A 14,774-nucleotide genomic window follows, 5' to 3' on the forward strand; every position below is an offset into this window, starting at 1 on the left:
AGATGCGCTGTTTGAAGATCATCGTAAATCCACTCGCCTGCAAGATCCTGGGGCATCTACAGTCATCACCGCTTCAACAGGCATCAAGTGATCCTCCTGTCGCTCCACCTGCAGGAGAAGCCAGTTGGATGCAGCATCAGGAATAAAGGGCTGCAGCCCAATAGACCCTGCTGGACTGGCCATTCTCCTCTAACTGGATGACGTAGGAACGAGGGTTGAGGTACTACAGTTCATTGTGTGTGTAGGCGCGTGATGTTATGATTACAGTTTTTCTGGCGTTGTGTATTTAGCTCTCTCTAATGTTTATGTATTTTCTTGTTTAGACTGTTCTTGATTGGAGCAGACTTGTTCTCGTGAGGAATATAGTAAAGAAATAATGTCAAGAGCAAAGCTATTCATTTTGGGTTTCGCGGAGGTAGTAGTGTATGGGTGATGTGTATAACTTGGGCAGTGGAAGACTTTACTGCGATTGCGAAAGGGAGCACCACAATCTTGCCTAGGGCGCCAAATTGGTTAGGGCCAGGCCTGGCTGAATACAGATGGGTTTTACAGGAAACTGTGCAAGTAGCTGCTGAGAGCCCATGTCCTGCCCTGTATGATTCATACACACCCACATTAAAATGACACATTGAAAATCTTCAAAATATACTGTATATACAAGAAGCATCACAAAATAATTACCTCATCATAGAAGCCCTCTTCATTACTCTGTAGCTCCACTGGCAGCAGTTACATCTTTTTAGGTTTCTACCAGCTTCCGGCTTACATCCAGTGGTGGATCAGAATCAGAAATACTGTAATAATCCCAGGGGGAAATTACTTTACTTCAGTAAAAGTACCCATACATTAATGTAAAAACACCTGCTAAAAGCCCTACATTCAAATACTTATTAAGTAAAAGTACAAAAGTATTATCAGCAAAAAGTACTTAAAGTATTGAAGTTAAAGTACTTAAAATGGCCTCTGTAGAAGGCTGCAGGATTTTACTGTTGGAGCTGCTGGAGGTGGAGCTAGTTCAGTGGCTTTATTCAGTGGTTTTCAACCTAGGGGTCAAGCCCCTCCTAAGAATCACAAGATAAATAAGAGGGGTCGTAGAACCTACTGATTTTTGGAGAATTTTTTTATTTATTTAAGTTAAATAAAATAATAAAATGCATATATGTATTTTAAAGCATGACTTTATTCATGGTTATGAGTTAACCATTCATCAAAACTGAATAATTTTTTGTTTTAAAAATATCTCTTAAAATTATATATTAATATACTCATTTGTTTTTTTATTGTATTTGATTTTGAGTAATTACAATATTTCTTTAATGTTTGGAACATAATTGGGTTCTGAACAGGATAAAGGCTATTGGTGATCACTGTTCTGAAGGAAGATTGCCTATAAGGCTAGAAAGTCATTTTCTGAATAAATGCAATGAACAGCTTACTGTTAAACATTGTGATCTTATACAAATACAATGCATGATTGTTATATAGTGGTCACTGTATCATTGAAGAGTTTTAGAGGCTGTTTCTCAACTACTGTCAGGATAAAGTTAAAGTTTCAGCAAATATGACAAAAGGTTATTTTTTATAAAATTTACCTACTGCAGCTTTCACAAAAAATGTTGACTGAGCATTGATTTACTCAAGAATGGTCAAATGTAATGATGCTAAATATGCAGATGAAGATGTGAATGAAGTGTTGTTTTTTCTAAAACGTAATACCATTTAATCCGTTGTATGCAAATCTTCAAAAGGGAAATTTTCAACTGAACGGCAAAGTTCCTGTGTGTGGCAAACAGACGTTAGTCCGAGAACAGAAATAAGAGTCCCAGTCACAAACACCTTTCGAGCATTAGCCGTTTTTACTGAAAAACTGTAACAGGGGTTGGTGAACCAGGCACCTCTGTAGCATCACGCTGCTACTGTACATACAAGACAACACCCACAGCACAGTCACCGATTATACAATGCTTCTAATCAATATATTCATCAATATATAATGTATTGTATAATCAACAGCTCTGGGTCACACCGTGGTGGGGTCAGAACGTGGATCAAAACGCTCGCTCTGCTTTCAAGCCTAAAGATGAACTGGTTCTGGTACATGGAGACTTGGTCACATTTTGGTTTTTGGCTCCATTTTATTCCCATTTAAATTAAGCTTGAACTATACGGATTTCAGAGAAGTTGAAAATTTTGATCCAGGTTGAGTTTCTCACAGCCTACTCTATGATCCACACTGAGAAAAGTTTGGGCCAGTGAGCATGAAGTGTCTCAAATCATCTCAGCTGATCAGACCAAATTAGTTTTGTGAAAAAAAAAAGTGGATTTAACAGCATGGCTTTACATCGACAATCGCATCCCTGGATTCTCATCCTCTGGGAGGCTTCATGCTCCGGACCCAGAGTTACAGTGACTACTGGAAGATGATGACTGGTGTGGATACAACAGAACTGGTGACCAGTAGGCATTTCAAAAAGATTAGAGGACACACAGTGTCCTCAGGGCGGGGGTCACCGAACACCAAATGATTTCAAAGAGCACACATTTGAATTTCACAAACTTTCACTTGAGAAAAATCCTTCAAGACGTTTGCAACACCACCAGCGACTGGGACTTCCGGGACCTGAAGAGTGGACAGTGTTGCCATGCACTCAAGCTTCAGCAACAACCCTGTTTTCCTATCTAAGCGTTCAGATCTAAGGACCAGAGCTACCAGTTGTGTTGCTTCCCCCGCAGAAACATTCTCAGATCCTTCAAAGTGTAACTTTGAACATTAGGACTTTGCATCCAATCATAGCACTCCATTCTGATCAAAATCCTGAAGTGCTTCACAACAGAGCTAAGCGTCTAATGCTCCCCTCTGAATATCTGAAAAACCAGACAAAGTTTCTCGTTTTACTTTAGAGGAGAGGAAGACATTGGGCCTCAAGCAAGAACAACTCGTATGAACAGAATGATTCCTCAGTGGCACGTACAAGTGATTTAAGAGAATTTACTCGACTGTAAGAACAAAATTCATGAGTGGTTCAGACCTGTCGTATCGATTCACCTTATGATCATCATTATGGCTGCCAATGTACTGAGTCTGTAGTTTTTAGATTTCAGGAAATATTGCCATATTTCAGCAACCTCTACAATTTGGTAGGTTTTAGGAAAATTCTCCAACTCTGACAGCTTTACTGCTGATTAACAGGTTACGGAACAGAAGAGTCATTCATGGATACATTTCCCATGGTACCAAAACAGTACTGATCATCAATACCCAGCTCTTCCCTCTTCCAATGGACTTCATTTGATTGAGTTTTAGAAAAAGGGGGTTCACCTGTCTGTCAGTCTTAAACGTCTTCACATAAAAGCAGTGTAGTGTTCATGTGCAATGTGAGTGTGGAGGAATATAGACAAAGAAAACCAATAAGACACAATTCAAACCCTGAACCAACACGGTCTGAGCCTGGTCAGCCTGCCTGCAGCTGAAATGTTAAAATGCAGAGTTCAGAATCACCACAAATGAAACATGATAAACACCGTTAGGCCTGGCTGTGGTATTGAAGGAGCACAAAGTTTTGGGGAGATCATCCTGTTTGGCGTTCTGCTGACTCAACAAAACAAAAAATAAAAAATAACTTCCTTTGCTAAGCTACTAAAGCAGATCTCTGGTGTATTCATGTAAGAAACAGATACATTCATGGAGTGAGGTTTCAAATGGTACATTCAGAAAATAATGCAAAAAGAAGAAGTGACAGGTGACAGGAAGTCAGGAAGCTTCAGTGCTGCTTGTGAATTTGCAGGTTAAGGTGCAAATGTGCTCACAATGTCCTGAGTCCAAATCTTACCACATCTCACCTCCCACTCTCCTGTCACTACGCTGCTTTTAAACACAGGAATGGCTTCATAAGGAAGTACCTCAACATAGAAACCTGAGGAATTTCAAAATATAAAAGTCCTGAACAAACTTTAAAATCAGAAAACTAAACTGTTCTCTTTGGATGGAATGATTGTGTCTGCTGCATGGACATTTTATAAGACAGAAAGCAGTGAAGGCAACGCCCTCATGGAAATTAAGAGATATTTATCATTTAAATATATACACATAAAAGAGAGGGCAATCCTCTTTTTAGCTATGAACAAGACGACAAACTCTGAGCCAAGTAGAAAACTCTAGGTGCTTCTTTTATGGTCAAAGTGAATTCAGAGAGCAGTGTCAGTGTTGTTTTTTTTTTTACTAACCTTAAACTTACGCACTTTTACTCATTTTTTAATACCAGCTTTTAAGAAGTAAGTTTTTTTTTTTTACTAAGCAACATCTTTGCAGTTGTATCAAGAAAGATCTTCCGAGATGGTATCAAACTAAAGGTCTAAAAAGGATCATTTTAGCTGTTTTTTTAAGATCCAGATTTTCTACCTCAGGCTTCTTTCTGTTAACAGCTTTATCCTAGATGGACACAGTAGTTGATCAGACTGATTGTTGCCTTATAACATCAACAAGCTGAATTGTGGCACCCTAAAGGCCTGGTTACAACTGAAATACCCCTGTTCCACCAACACGTTTCGGCTCGAGCACCTAATTTCGAGCCATTTGGAGCATTTCAACCAAAAATAAGTTGGTTTGGAACCTGAAAAAGTGGTTCCCAATTGGAACTAAAAAATAGCAGGTTTTTCTTGAGCTGAAGTGCAAACCGTGACACCAGTTGGTGTGTCATATTCTAAAGGTTGGAAAGAGAGGACTGTGAAGGCAACAATGGAGACTGTTACATAGAAGAATATTACATCTTGCATGCAACAGTCTTCTCTGTCAAATATCAGTAATAGAACAACAGCTTGGAGGTAATTAAGCCGAAAAACAAAAGATCTTGGTTGTAGAGTCTTGGTGGCGTAATGACAGTACTAGCTGCTACTTGGACTCTGTTCCCCGTCAAAGGTCAGCACTGTCAAAAGGGTTTGCTATTGGTCAATGGCACAAATTTGTTGGTCTAGGTTCACCAAAATGGAAGTGTAAATTTGCGCAGATTTACCACAGCCCTGTTAGCTAATTTACGAATCAGGTCGATTCCATTGCAATTGGTTGAAATTGCAGCAAACTTTCACTGTTTTAAATGCTGGTGTGCCCAGGTCTTAAAGCTGCTGGTTTGAACTAGGGTTACCCATGATGTTTGGGGTGTGGAGGGAGAACAAAAGACGCTAAGCTTTATGCAACTATGGGGTATACAGAATGTTTTCAGGAATGATAGATAGAGATTATTAAGATAAAAATATGCCATAAATAAAAAAAGATTGTAAAAAAAAAGGGTGAAAAACAAAACTCACTGACTGCTGTGTTTGAATCTTATAGACATTTGCAACCAGCATCTAGCTTTTCCAACATAACCACCAGGAAATGTGAATATTCCTACTGTCAAACAGGTGAAAATGCAAGCAGTGGAAGATGTGCTGCCTCAACCCACCAGCATCCTGTCAGAAGCTCTACATATATACATAGTTCCTCACAGCTCGCACTGGACATCAGTGTTATCACTGAGCAACAAGTTTGCTTTGCCCATCTGCCCTCCATTAAAAAGTAGTAAGACCTTTAGAAATAACAAATATTGCTTCTAATGTACTATTGCATGCGACATTATATATTCTTTCCACTCTGCTTTGCCTGACATTTGACTAGTGGACTTTCTCAAGTTGGAAGCCCAAATGAAACTGAATCCAACAAATAGTTGATAGCTTCAGGAATAACCAGTAAAACAAGATGATGAAAACTAAAACTGCTATGTATCTTCATTAAGTCTGAGGACAAATAAAAAAACAAAAACAAAAAACGTTTGGCATTAAAGTGCACATAATCCTTAAGTGACTTATTGCTCACTAATAACTGACTTCTATCAGGGTTTCCTGAAGGATTTCAGAAGTCAGTCACTCCAAATTGCATCCACAAGCTACTAACAAGCTCTTTATGATGAAAGCAGAATTGTTTGTATTAAATTGTTTAAAAAGCAATGTAGAAGAAAATAAAACCTAAACAGAACCTCCTCAACTAAACAACCAACGTACGTCAACCACTTTGGGAATGTGAAAAAAGTAACAATTAATATCTTTGCTCTATAGAAACATTTAGAAAAACATTTTCTCCAGTGTAACCACAACTACCTGTCTTCACTAAACAACAGAAGATGGTTTTATTTTGTAGCTCTTTTACTAATTGAGACTTTGTCAGACTATGGAAAAAAACCCACAGCCAGGCCCCTTTAACTGCTGTTAAAATTACTGTAAATTCTCATAAAATCATATAATGGCAGAGGCATGGTCACCATAAACACATAAAAGTTTCAGTTGTTCCTGACCAACATAAGGCTGCGGTCAATGAAAAGAAACACTTCTGACAGTTGGGAAGTCGTTGCATTGATGGAATTAGTGCTGTAGACATCAAGACAAAAAGGTGAAAGTGGAGGAAGTTTAAGGTTTGCATTGAAGGTCCAGTGTGTAGGATCGAGCACTAAAGATGCAGATGGCAACTAACTGAATACCATTCAGCTAACAAGTGTGTAGTAGACGCTACGGTTAACTGGGAGTCAGGGGAAATCAGGAATAAGACTTTCTCTAATATAAGCCCGTTCTAAAGATCTGCTTCTCTCTGCCATTGAGGTAATAACGGCCCACGCCTCGATTTGAAAATTTACGGTAGACTCTCAAAATGTGTTGAATTACATACTGAACGTAAAAATATATTAAAATGACTGTCTTGAAACAAACAGGTTATTTCTTTAAACCAACCTTTTCCATTAAAATGTTAAAACCAAACCAGTGTGTTTATAGAACCTGAGTTACACCAGCATGTATTTAATGAGTGTACACACAGCCAATCAGATTCACTCCCACAGAGATCATTCAACACCAAACCAGCTGGAAGGGCCACTTCATTCAGGTTTAAGTTGAACTACACCATCCTTTGGATTGTGACAGTTTGGACCGGTGTGTGACAGACAGGTGACCTCCCCCCTTTTCATCATCGTCACATTTCAATGAACCAGTTTAAAAGACAAGTATGGCTGTTTCATAATCCAAACGTTCTCAATCAGTCTTTTTCCAATATTTAAGGGGAGAAATAAAAAACTCCATGGGACTTATCTTAAAGTTTCCAAAACTGATTGCCTAAATGGGTTGAGCGGTTGTATTTAGACATGTCTCCCACTCATAGATACATAAATAAGCTGACATACATTCAGCAAAATAATTTCCAGATGGAGGAGATTTCCACATGGGATGACTGGGAGATCCCACAGGATGATTAAGATGGTCTTCATCTTTTCCCGGAAACAAAGTAAAATTTCCTTCTCAGCTCCATTGCTGAACAGTCATTCCAGCTGCTGTTCCATACAGTCTGAACTCAGCACGTTTTTTTGTTTTTTTTGTAAGGAGTATTTGATATTTTCAGAATATTTTCACACCACCTCCTGCTTTGGTCCATCTCATATTTACAACCACGGTTACAAATAATTGCTTGTCTATGTATGTTTGTTTTCTTCCCAGGGTTTCCAAAAAAAAAAAAAAAAAAAGAATGGTTCCGCATCAATTAACAATAAAACATATCAAATAATTGTTTGTGTGTGTGCGAGCACACAAAATGGGCATTCCACCCCAGTTCACTCTTCCTACAAAGTGCGTGTCTGTGTGTGTGTGTTTCTAAAGCGTGTAAGGTGCAGGTAGGCAGCTCTGTGATGATTTGAAGGGGCAAGCTGAAGAGCGGGGGAGTTAAGCCGATGACTGATTGCCGTTACCAAATGTTCATCAGCATAGTCTGTATGCCGGTGTAAAACGGCAAGGGTCAGAGAGAAGGTCACAAGGCCTTTAAATGTCGCCAAAAAGGAAGAGGACACATTTCAACCCTTCTCATTTTCTTATTAGACAGAAGGGGCTTTAGGTTCATTCTGAGGTCCAAATTACAGGTTGACTGGAGATCTGTTGGTGCATCATTTATTCAAGGCCTTTGTCAAAGCATTACTTGGATGCTGGGAGTGTAGGTGGAGACTAATAGCTAAAGGCAGGGAGAAAACCTTTTGGTCCTCATCAGCAGTAGGCTTTAAGTTGTCGGCCTCTCCCTTTTTCAGGAGCTGTGTGGCACCGAGAGGGAGCAGGACACTTCCTGTCAGGGTGATCGGCTTGCGTTTCCGTTTAGCTGCGTTGTTCATGCTAGGCTGAGGCTTTGAGGAGAGCCCAAGCAATGGCTGAAGAGTGGGTGTAGTTAGAGAGTCCACCTGTGGGTGGCTGACAATGGCAGGGAGGTTTTTCACCCAATGCTTAGGTAAGGTAGAGTTTCAGTGATTAGCCCACCCCATTTATTATTGAAGGTAGGAGTAGGAGTTTGCTGGCCGTGCTGCTGGGTTGTTTGTTCAAGAGGTGAAAGTTCCTCCTTAGTTCTGAACCCGAGCAGAGGCTCATGCATTGGAGAAAAGATTACGTAGGCAAGAGAGTTTAAAACTAGTCCTTGGTTGAGTTTTCAACGCCCAACTCGCTGGGTAATTCCTCAGTTAGGAGGTGGAGTTTCCTCCTTTGAATAAATTCTGGACCCAGGCGAGGGGCGTGGCCTGATGTCAGGAGTCATCATCGGTGTCCTCTATCAAAACCTTGGTGTCACGGGTCTTGGACCTAAAGTGGGGAAAAGGAAGACAGGGTTGTAAGTTAATTAGTTTTCGTTAGTTAGTAACTTAGTTTTGTGCATCTTTACCAACAGTGGGTATACCTGCATTAAGATGTTCTATAGTGTTGATATTATTATTATTATTAGTGTGGTAAAAAAAAATCCATGTCAAGTTAAGGCTGATTTTACAGTTTCTGCACTCGTTAGCTTGCATCTGCGATCCTTCACCAAAGCACATTTACAGCCATTTATAATAGTTTCTGTATGGTCCTTGTGTTGTAAAGTTAGCTTAGCTGGCAGCTCAGACAGACTAACTCTCTGGTGTCAGGCTACAGCTATGTAGCAGGCCACAGTCTGCAGAGTGGACATGTTGGTTTTATAGAAGCAGTGGTAGGTTGGTGAAAAAAGCTCATCACACACATCAACTGCCTTCAGATCAGCAAGTAGCAAAATTCTATTGCAATAGCATTTTTGCAGTAGAATTCAAATACTTTGCACTAAAATGTCTAGATTTGGAAACTAGTCAATACCCATATAAATAGGTTTTCAGCAGAAAAAAAGTGTTATGATTTAGTTACTCTTTAAATTACTTTTATCATCTTAAATCCTTGTGGAAAACAAGGAGACATTTTTTTTTTACTGCTTCATAGTAGGGACGTATACATTTCTTCATTGGCATTAATAACTAAATAAACTAACTTATAAATGAAATATTAAATTTGGTGTTGCTCTCCCTCCGTGGAAAAAACAGCAATAATTCAATAAATCAGTCAATTTTAACAAATATTGAAATCATTATCATATATAATAATTAGAAAACCTGTTGTCTAGGTCAGTGAGAGAACATCAGTGCTAGGACTACCGTCAAAATATGACACCAAACTTAATCAAAACACATATTTCCTGTTCAGTCATTAAAAGCGACCTTCCATAAAGTTAAAATGGAAGCAGCAGAGATCGAGATATCCTGACTTTTAGTCTCTTCTATGAGTCAAGCTCCAACACTTGATCCTACACTTCCCAGAAGGCAACTTGGTAGTGTCTTCTGTTAGACCCTTCCTGCCTAGTAAAAACATGTTTCTTTCCAACTCCACAAACCAAATTGTAATGCTTGTACTTGTATTAAGAATCTTTAACTTTGTTGTCAATTTGTAGCTTCGAAGCCCAGTCAGCAGTAACCCAATACCTTCACCTGTTCACATATCACGTTTGCATCTGTTGTTTTTGTTATTGTTGTTGTTAAGACTCACTGTGAGGCCAGTCGTGGCCGGCGTAGACTCATGCTGTAGCTCCTCTTCCAGCTCTTCTTGCCCTGTCGGTTCCTGACTCCGTCCTCCTGGTCCATCATCTGCTCCAGCAGGGTCTGGTCATCAGCGTTGAGCGGAGCCACACTGATGTCTCGCACGGCCCTGAACTCACCACAGTTATTCAGGTGCTCGTTCTCCAACCGGAAGAAGTTCCACACAAAACGCCTGGAAAGGACAAACGCCTACTGTCAGTGGCCAATTTGACTTACTGTACTTCACACACTCATACTGATAACAATAGTCCACATCCTCATGTCAGCCAGTGGACATCACATACTGTATCAGGAGTCACAAATTATTTCTTGTAGGCTTCAGACACTTATCACACTGATCTGTCTAGCGCACACACACAGATGCCCTGCCCCACTTCTTTCTGTTTCTACCTGCCTGTATTGTGTGTCTCTCTCTATATATCTCTATATCCCTCTATCTCGCTCTCTCTGTCAAGAGCATGTGTAATTGTCAGTAGACAGTACAGGAGGGCAGAGTGATAGGAGGTAGTTCAATAGTTAATCGATCGTGAGGGATGCTTTGCTGAAGCAACAGCACAAAACCAGACAAATTACACTGTGGCAGGCTGCCAAAGTCTAGGTAATTAATGGGAAACAATGTGTACTGCTTATCTGTAAGACATTTGTGACAAGGCAAGCTGCCAATGTTTCCTGCTAGGGACAAATTGAAACAGCCAATGAGAGCAACTCAACTCGCAGTACGTCACCGCTGCTGACTGCAAAAAACAACTTGGTGACGGCCATAATGCCAAACTCAAGGCTACAAAACGGAACTCTTCATGGCGGGTGACGTCATGATAGTGACGATATGAAAAGTTCATGTCAATATTATCCTGGTCAAAACAATTGGGATATTATCACAATAATAATCAAAATATGCTTTAAGCTGCTAAAATGGCAGAAAAGGGAGAGAGACAGGGGATGATATGCAGCAAAGGGCCACAGGTTGGACCTGAACGCATGGCCGTTGCAGACATGATACATGGGGCGCCAACTTTTCCAGGTGAGCTAGCAGGGGGCCCGTTTGCAGTTTTTAAAAATGCAATATCTTTGAGGTTTTAATGGTTGATAGAGACAAAACAAGCTATTTGAGGACATTTTCTTGGCCTCCAATCCTAGTATGTTCTTTCTCATTTGAGTGTCGTTAATAGACAACATTTAATTATTTTACCTGATGGATTCTACTACTGCTGGGTACTACTGAACCTGCTGGGTGTGATGAGGTTACAAAAAATGTGCCCAAATCTTATTTAGTTTCTGTTTTCACTTTTGTTTACTCTATTATTCACTCTTGTCCCTCCCAGATCCAGGACTACAGCTGTGTTTAACAGAAGATATTTCCCACATTTATATCTCATTATCAAAACAAAACCTAAACAATGGCAGTAAAAACAAAAAGAAAGGAAATTATAAAGAAGAGAAAAGTTCGAGAACAGAGTGCCGGTATGCACCTAAAGACCTCCATTGGGGCCAGTATAGTCGCCAGTATGTCAGAGATGCCGTGCAACCCTGAGACTGTGCTGAGGGAGACGGTCAGAGTCCATGAAAATCGCAACAGCACATCCTCCACTATGGCACTGTAGTAATAGGCCTAGAAGGAGAGACAGAACAGGAAAAACACAACAGCTGTCAACACATCTTTACATGACAGTTTATATTCTCAGGGACTCACAATGAAAGGGTCAAACTAGTATATGAGCCATTCTCCTCCAGCCTCCTGCACGGAGGAATACCTTATGTGGGTAGACTATCTCCTCTCTCAGAAAGGTATTCTCTCCTGCGTTGCGGTCAAATAGGCCCCAGTCCATCTTCAGATCCCAGACCAGTGTGTAACATGAGCTGACCACCAAACAGCCGATATACAAGTAGAAAAAGATCTGAGTGTCAACATGGTTTTCGGCTGAGGAGGAAAGAGAGAGAGGTGGGTGTGAGGTTAGACAGCTGGTATGACAGCAGGCTTATGTTACGTCAATCAAATACCTTTGCGTATTTGTTTTCCAATAACTCAGACACCTTTATAGAGAGGCAAACTATGCGGAACATCCATCCCAAAGAAGACAAAGACACCTTTAACTTCTACATACAAGAGACTGATCACATAGTGTAATAATACAACATAAAATCAACTCTTTCTGCCCACCAACCTGCCAGTAACAAAAGGTTGATGGGCAGAAAGGTGGGTGGGGTGATGGGTTCTGATACACAAGTAAACGCTGCTTTATAGTAAATATACAGTGACCAAACAGAAGCACTGAAGCCTCACAGGAAAAGAGCCCTTTTCTTTGAGGAACCACAACATTGTTGTCAGTCTGTTGTGTCATTTCTCATTGTCTGGGATTAAGAACTTCAACTCAGCTATCATAAAGATTTGTTGACTGTAGATAGTGAGGAGTGGCAGTGAACACGTTTAAGGAGCTAGAAGAGGGACAAATTAAATTACAAGCACAGAACATAATATTATTGACAGAGTAAAGACTTTAAGGTTACAATCAATTTTTATATAAAAGCTGGTATTCAAATAATGACCAGCCTGAGTAAACAAGAACAACTAAGTTCCATGGCGTGCTGGATAAGAGATCTGTGATGTGTAGCTTTTAATATGAAATATCTGTGCAGTAAGTGATTAATTTAACTGAACAACCGAACTTGCTATCGCAGCCTCTGTGTGGTTTGTTTACATAGCTGGTCTGCTCCATGTGCAGCTGAGTAGAGCGACTGAAAATGTTTTTATCATCTATGTCTGTGAATTAAGGATTTATTTCAACCAAAGCAGAGTTTTGGATTGTTGGAACAGTGGAAAGACTAACAAAGACTGTTTTAAAACTATACATATACTATATACTAAAATAAATAAAAATAAAGGCTTGTCCCTAATAAAGGTGCATTTCATATAAAGTCCTGGTGCGCTATGTAATGTATACCTTTATGTGTGCTGTATAGGGCAGCGAAGGTGACAACAAAAAAGGAAGTGGAGTATTTCCCAGCATTAACCAGGTGAGGGAAGGCCCGTTTGGTGTCGCGGTAACGTCGCAGACACTGGATGAATCGGAACCAAGCTGGAAGACACTGGATCACTGCACGGACGCCGTAGGAGTAGGTGTTACACACATCTTTACCTGTAGAGAAGGACATACACACAATGAGGTGTTGGCCTCTCATCACTGGATCAGAGTCTTGGTGACATGAAGTTGCCTTTAATTGTTCAAGTCTCACCTGAACTGCTGATGAGTCCATCGTGTTTTTTCCAGTCCAGTTCAAAACTGTAGAAACAGATCATGTACTCCAGATCCATCAGAACCACCACCAGAGAGTTCAACTGGTCAGCCAGCCAGAAGTCTGCAAAGCCAACGCGATGAAACGGAGCTGTCACCACTCTAAACTTTGAAAGAAAGGGACAGAGCGGAGACTGTCAGGATCTTGAGCAATCATTAGTATGATCAGTCACTGTTCTCCATTCACTCATTCATTTAAGAGGGAGTCCATTTGTATTTGGTATTTAGTTTGGGCATTCAAACCTCTCTCAACAATCTCTTACTACTGCCTCTTTAAGTCATCATTCATACATAAGTAGAGATGAAACCATAAATCAATTATTTAATTCATTCATCAGAGTTGTTTAAGTAACTGGTTCTCAAACCATGTAATGGGAAATGCTTCTAGTGGTATCCATCAAGGAATCAATTTTAAAAATTAAATAAATACATTTAAAAACATATAATACTTAATACATATTACAACAAATAGTACTAACATAAGTTTTACCTTTTTCGTAATATTTAGTTTCAATATGTGCTAGTTGTGAACATGAATGTAGCGCACTCACATATGCCATTGATAGTTTTACGCAGGACTAAAAATGTGATGGAAGATAGTGAAAAAACTCTGTAATCATGGCTCCAAATGGGAACTATTGGGAAAAGAAGTGTGGACCGGGAGGACCCCTTTCCCACCAAACTAGCTCTGGTTCTTGAACCGGTTTCATTCAGGATTCAACAACAGTCAACAGTAATCTTCTTTTAGGAACAAACCTGCCTCCTGTGTAAACTGTCTATAGCTGAATAGGGTCGGCCTATGCTGCTGTATTTTAACCTCGGTCATAATGGTGGTACTTGAGGAGCCTGATATTTTCTGAGGTGCTACGTGGGGTAAAAGGTTTGACCTAATATTTTGAATGAATCAAATATAACTGATCCCAGCCCTTTGGTGTTGATACTTGCATAATCATACACTGAAACACCCTGCAGCCAGCACTCAAACTAAAAAGGGCAGAACATACATACTTACTGAGCGGGTGCTTTTATTTCTTTTATACTCAAGTCCAGTAACCTGTCACTGTGTGCTTTTACACCTTGAACCCTACCTCCTGATCGTACTTGTGACCCGTCTAAACAAGTGACCTAAACACCTTAAAGGTGACTGAATACATGCTCTAACACCAGTGACATACACAGTTCTCCAAGTTGTTTAAATCTATACTTTCAAGCTGCAATAAGGAACGTTTCTAAAAATAACTTCTTGTCATATTTGCTGATATTCAGACACTTGGGTTAGTCCCAAAGCGTCTGTATTTGACGCCCTGGGAATGAGACTCAACAATCAACTATCTTTAAGCCTCCAACCCAAAGCGTCTTTACATCTTTCTTGGCTCTGATTGGTTGTTTTTGTTCAGGCCCGGTGGATTCTTGCAAATACCATTAGGAGCACTAGGAGGAGCCAGAGGAACCTGATTTTCTTTTCACAGATCATCTGTCTCATGTACTACTGTCAGGATATAGTGAAAGTTTCAGCATAGAAAAACATATTTTTATAAAAGTTACCTACTGCATCTTAAATCTGCAA

The 14,774-nt window shown here is 40.0% G+C and overlaps 1 protein-coding gene across 1 annotated transcript in view; it reads right to left on the reverse strand.

Moving 5' to 3' along the window:
- Positions 1 to 4,207: 4,207 nt before the first annotated feature.
- LOC118334827 (xenotropic and polytropic retrovirus receptor 1 homolog) overlaps positions 4,208 to 14,774 on the reverse strand; it is a 37,124-nt gene continuing 26,557 nt past the window's right edge. The window contains exons 10-15 of the mRNA XM_035670900.1: positions 13,149 to 13,314; positions 12,857 to 13,051; positions 11,669 to 11,835; positions 11,387 to 11,526; positions 9,868 to 10,089; positions 4,208 to 8,625 (exon numbers count right to left, since the gene is read on the reverse strand). Coding sequence (XP_035526793.1) covers positions 8,571 to 8,625; positions 9,868 to 10,089; positions 11,387 to 11,526; positions 11,669 to 11,835; positions 12,857 to 13,051; positions 13,149 to 13,314 — 945 coding nt within the window. The 3' untranslated portion in view covers positions 4,208 to 8,570. The remainder of the gene's footprint in view (positions 8,626 to 9,867; positions 10,090 to 11,386; positions 11,527 to 11,668; positions 11,836 to 12,856; positions 13,052 to 13,148; positions 13,315 to 14,774) is intronic.

Source organism: Morone saxatilis, unplaced genomic scaffold (assembly GCF_004916995.1).
Source record: "Morone saxatilis isolate NCDOM2014 unplaced genomic scaffold, NCSU_SB_2.0 Contig23, whole genome shotgun sequence".
Classification (NCBI taxonomy): Eukaryota; Metazoa; Chordata; class Actinopteri; family Moronidae; genus Morone; species Morone saxatilis.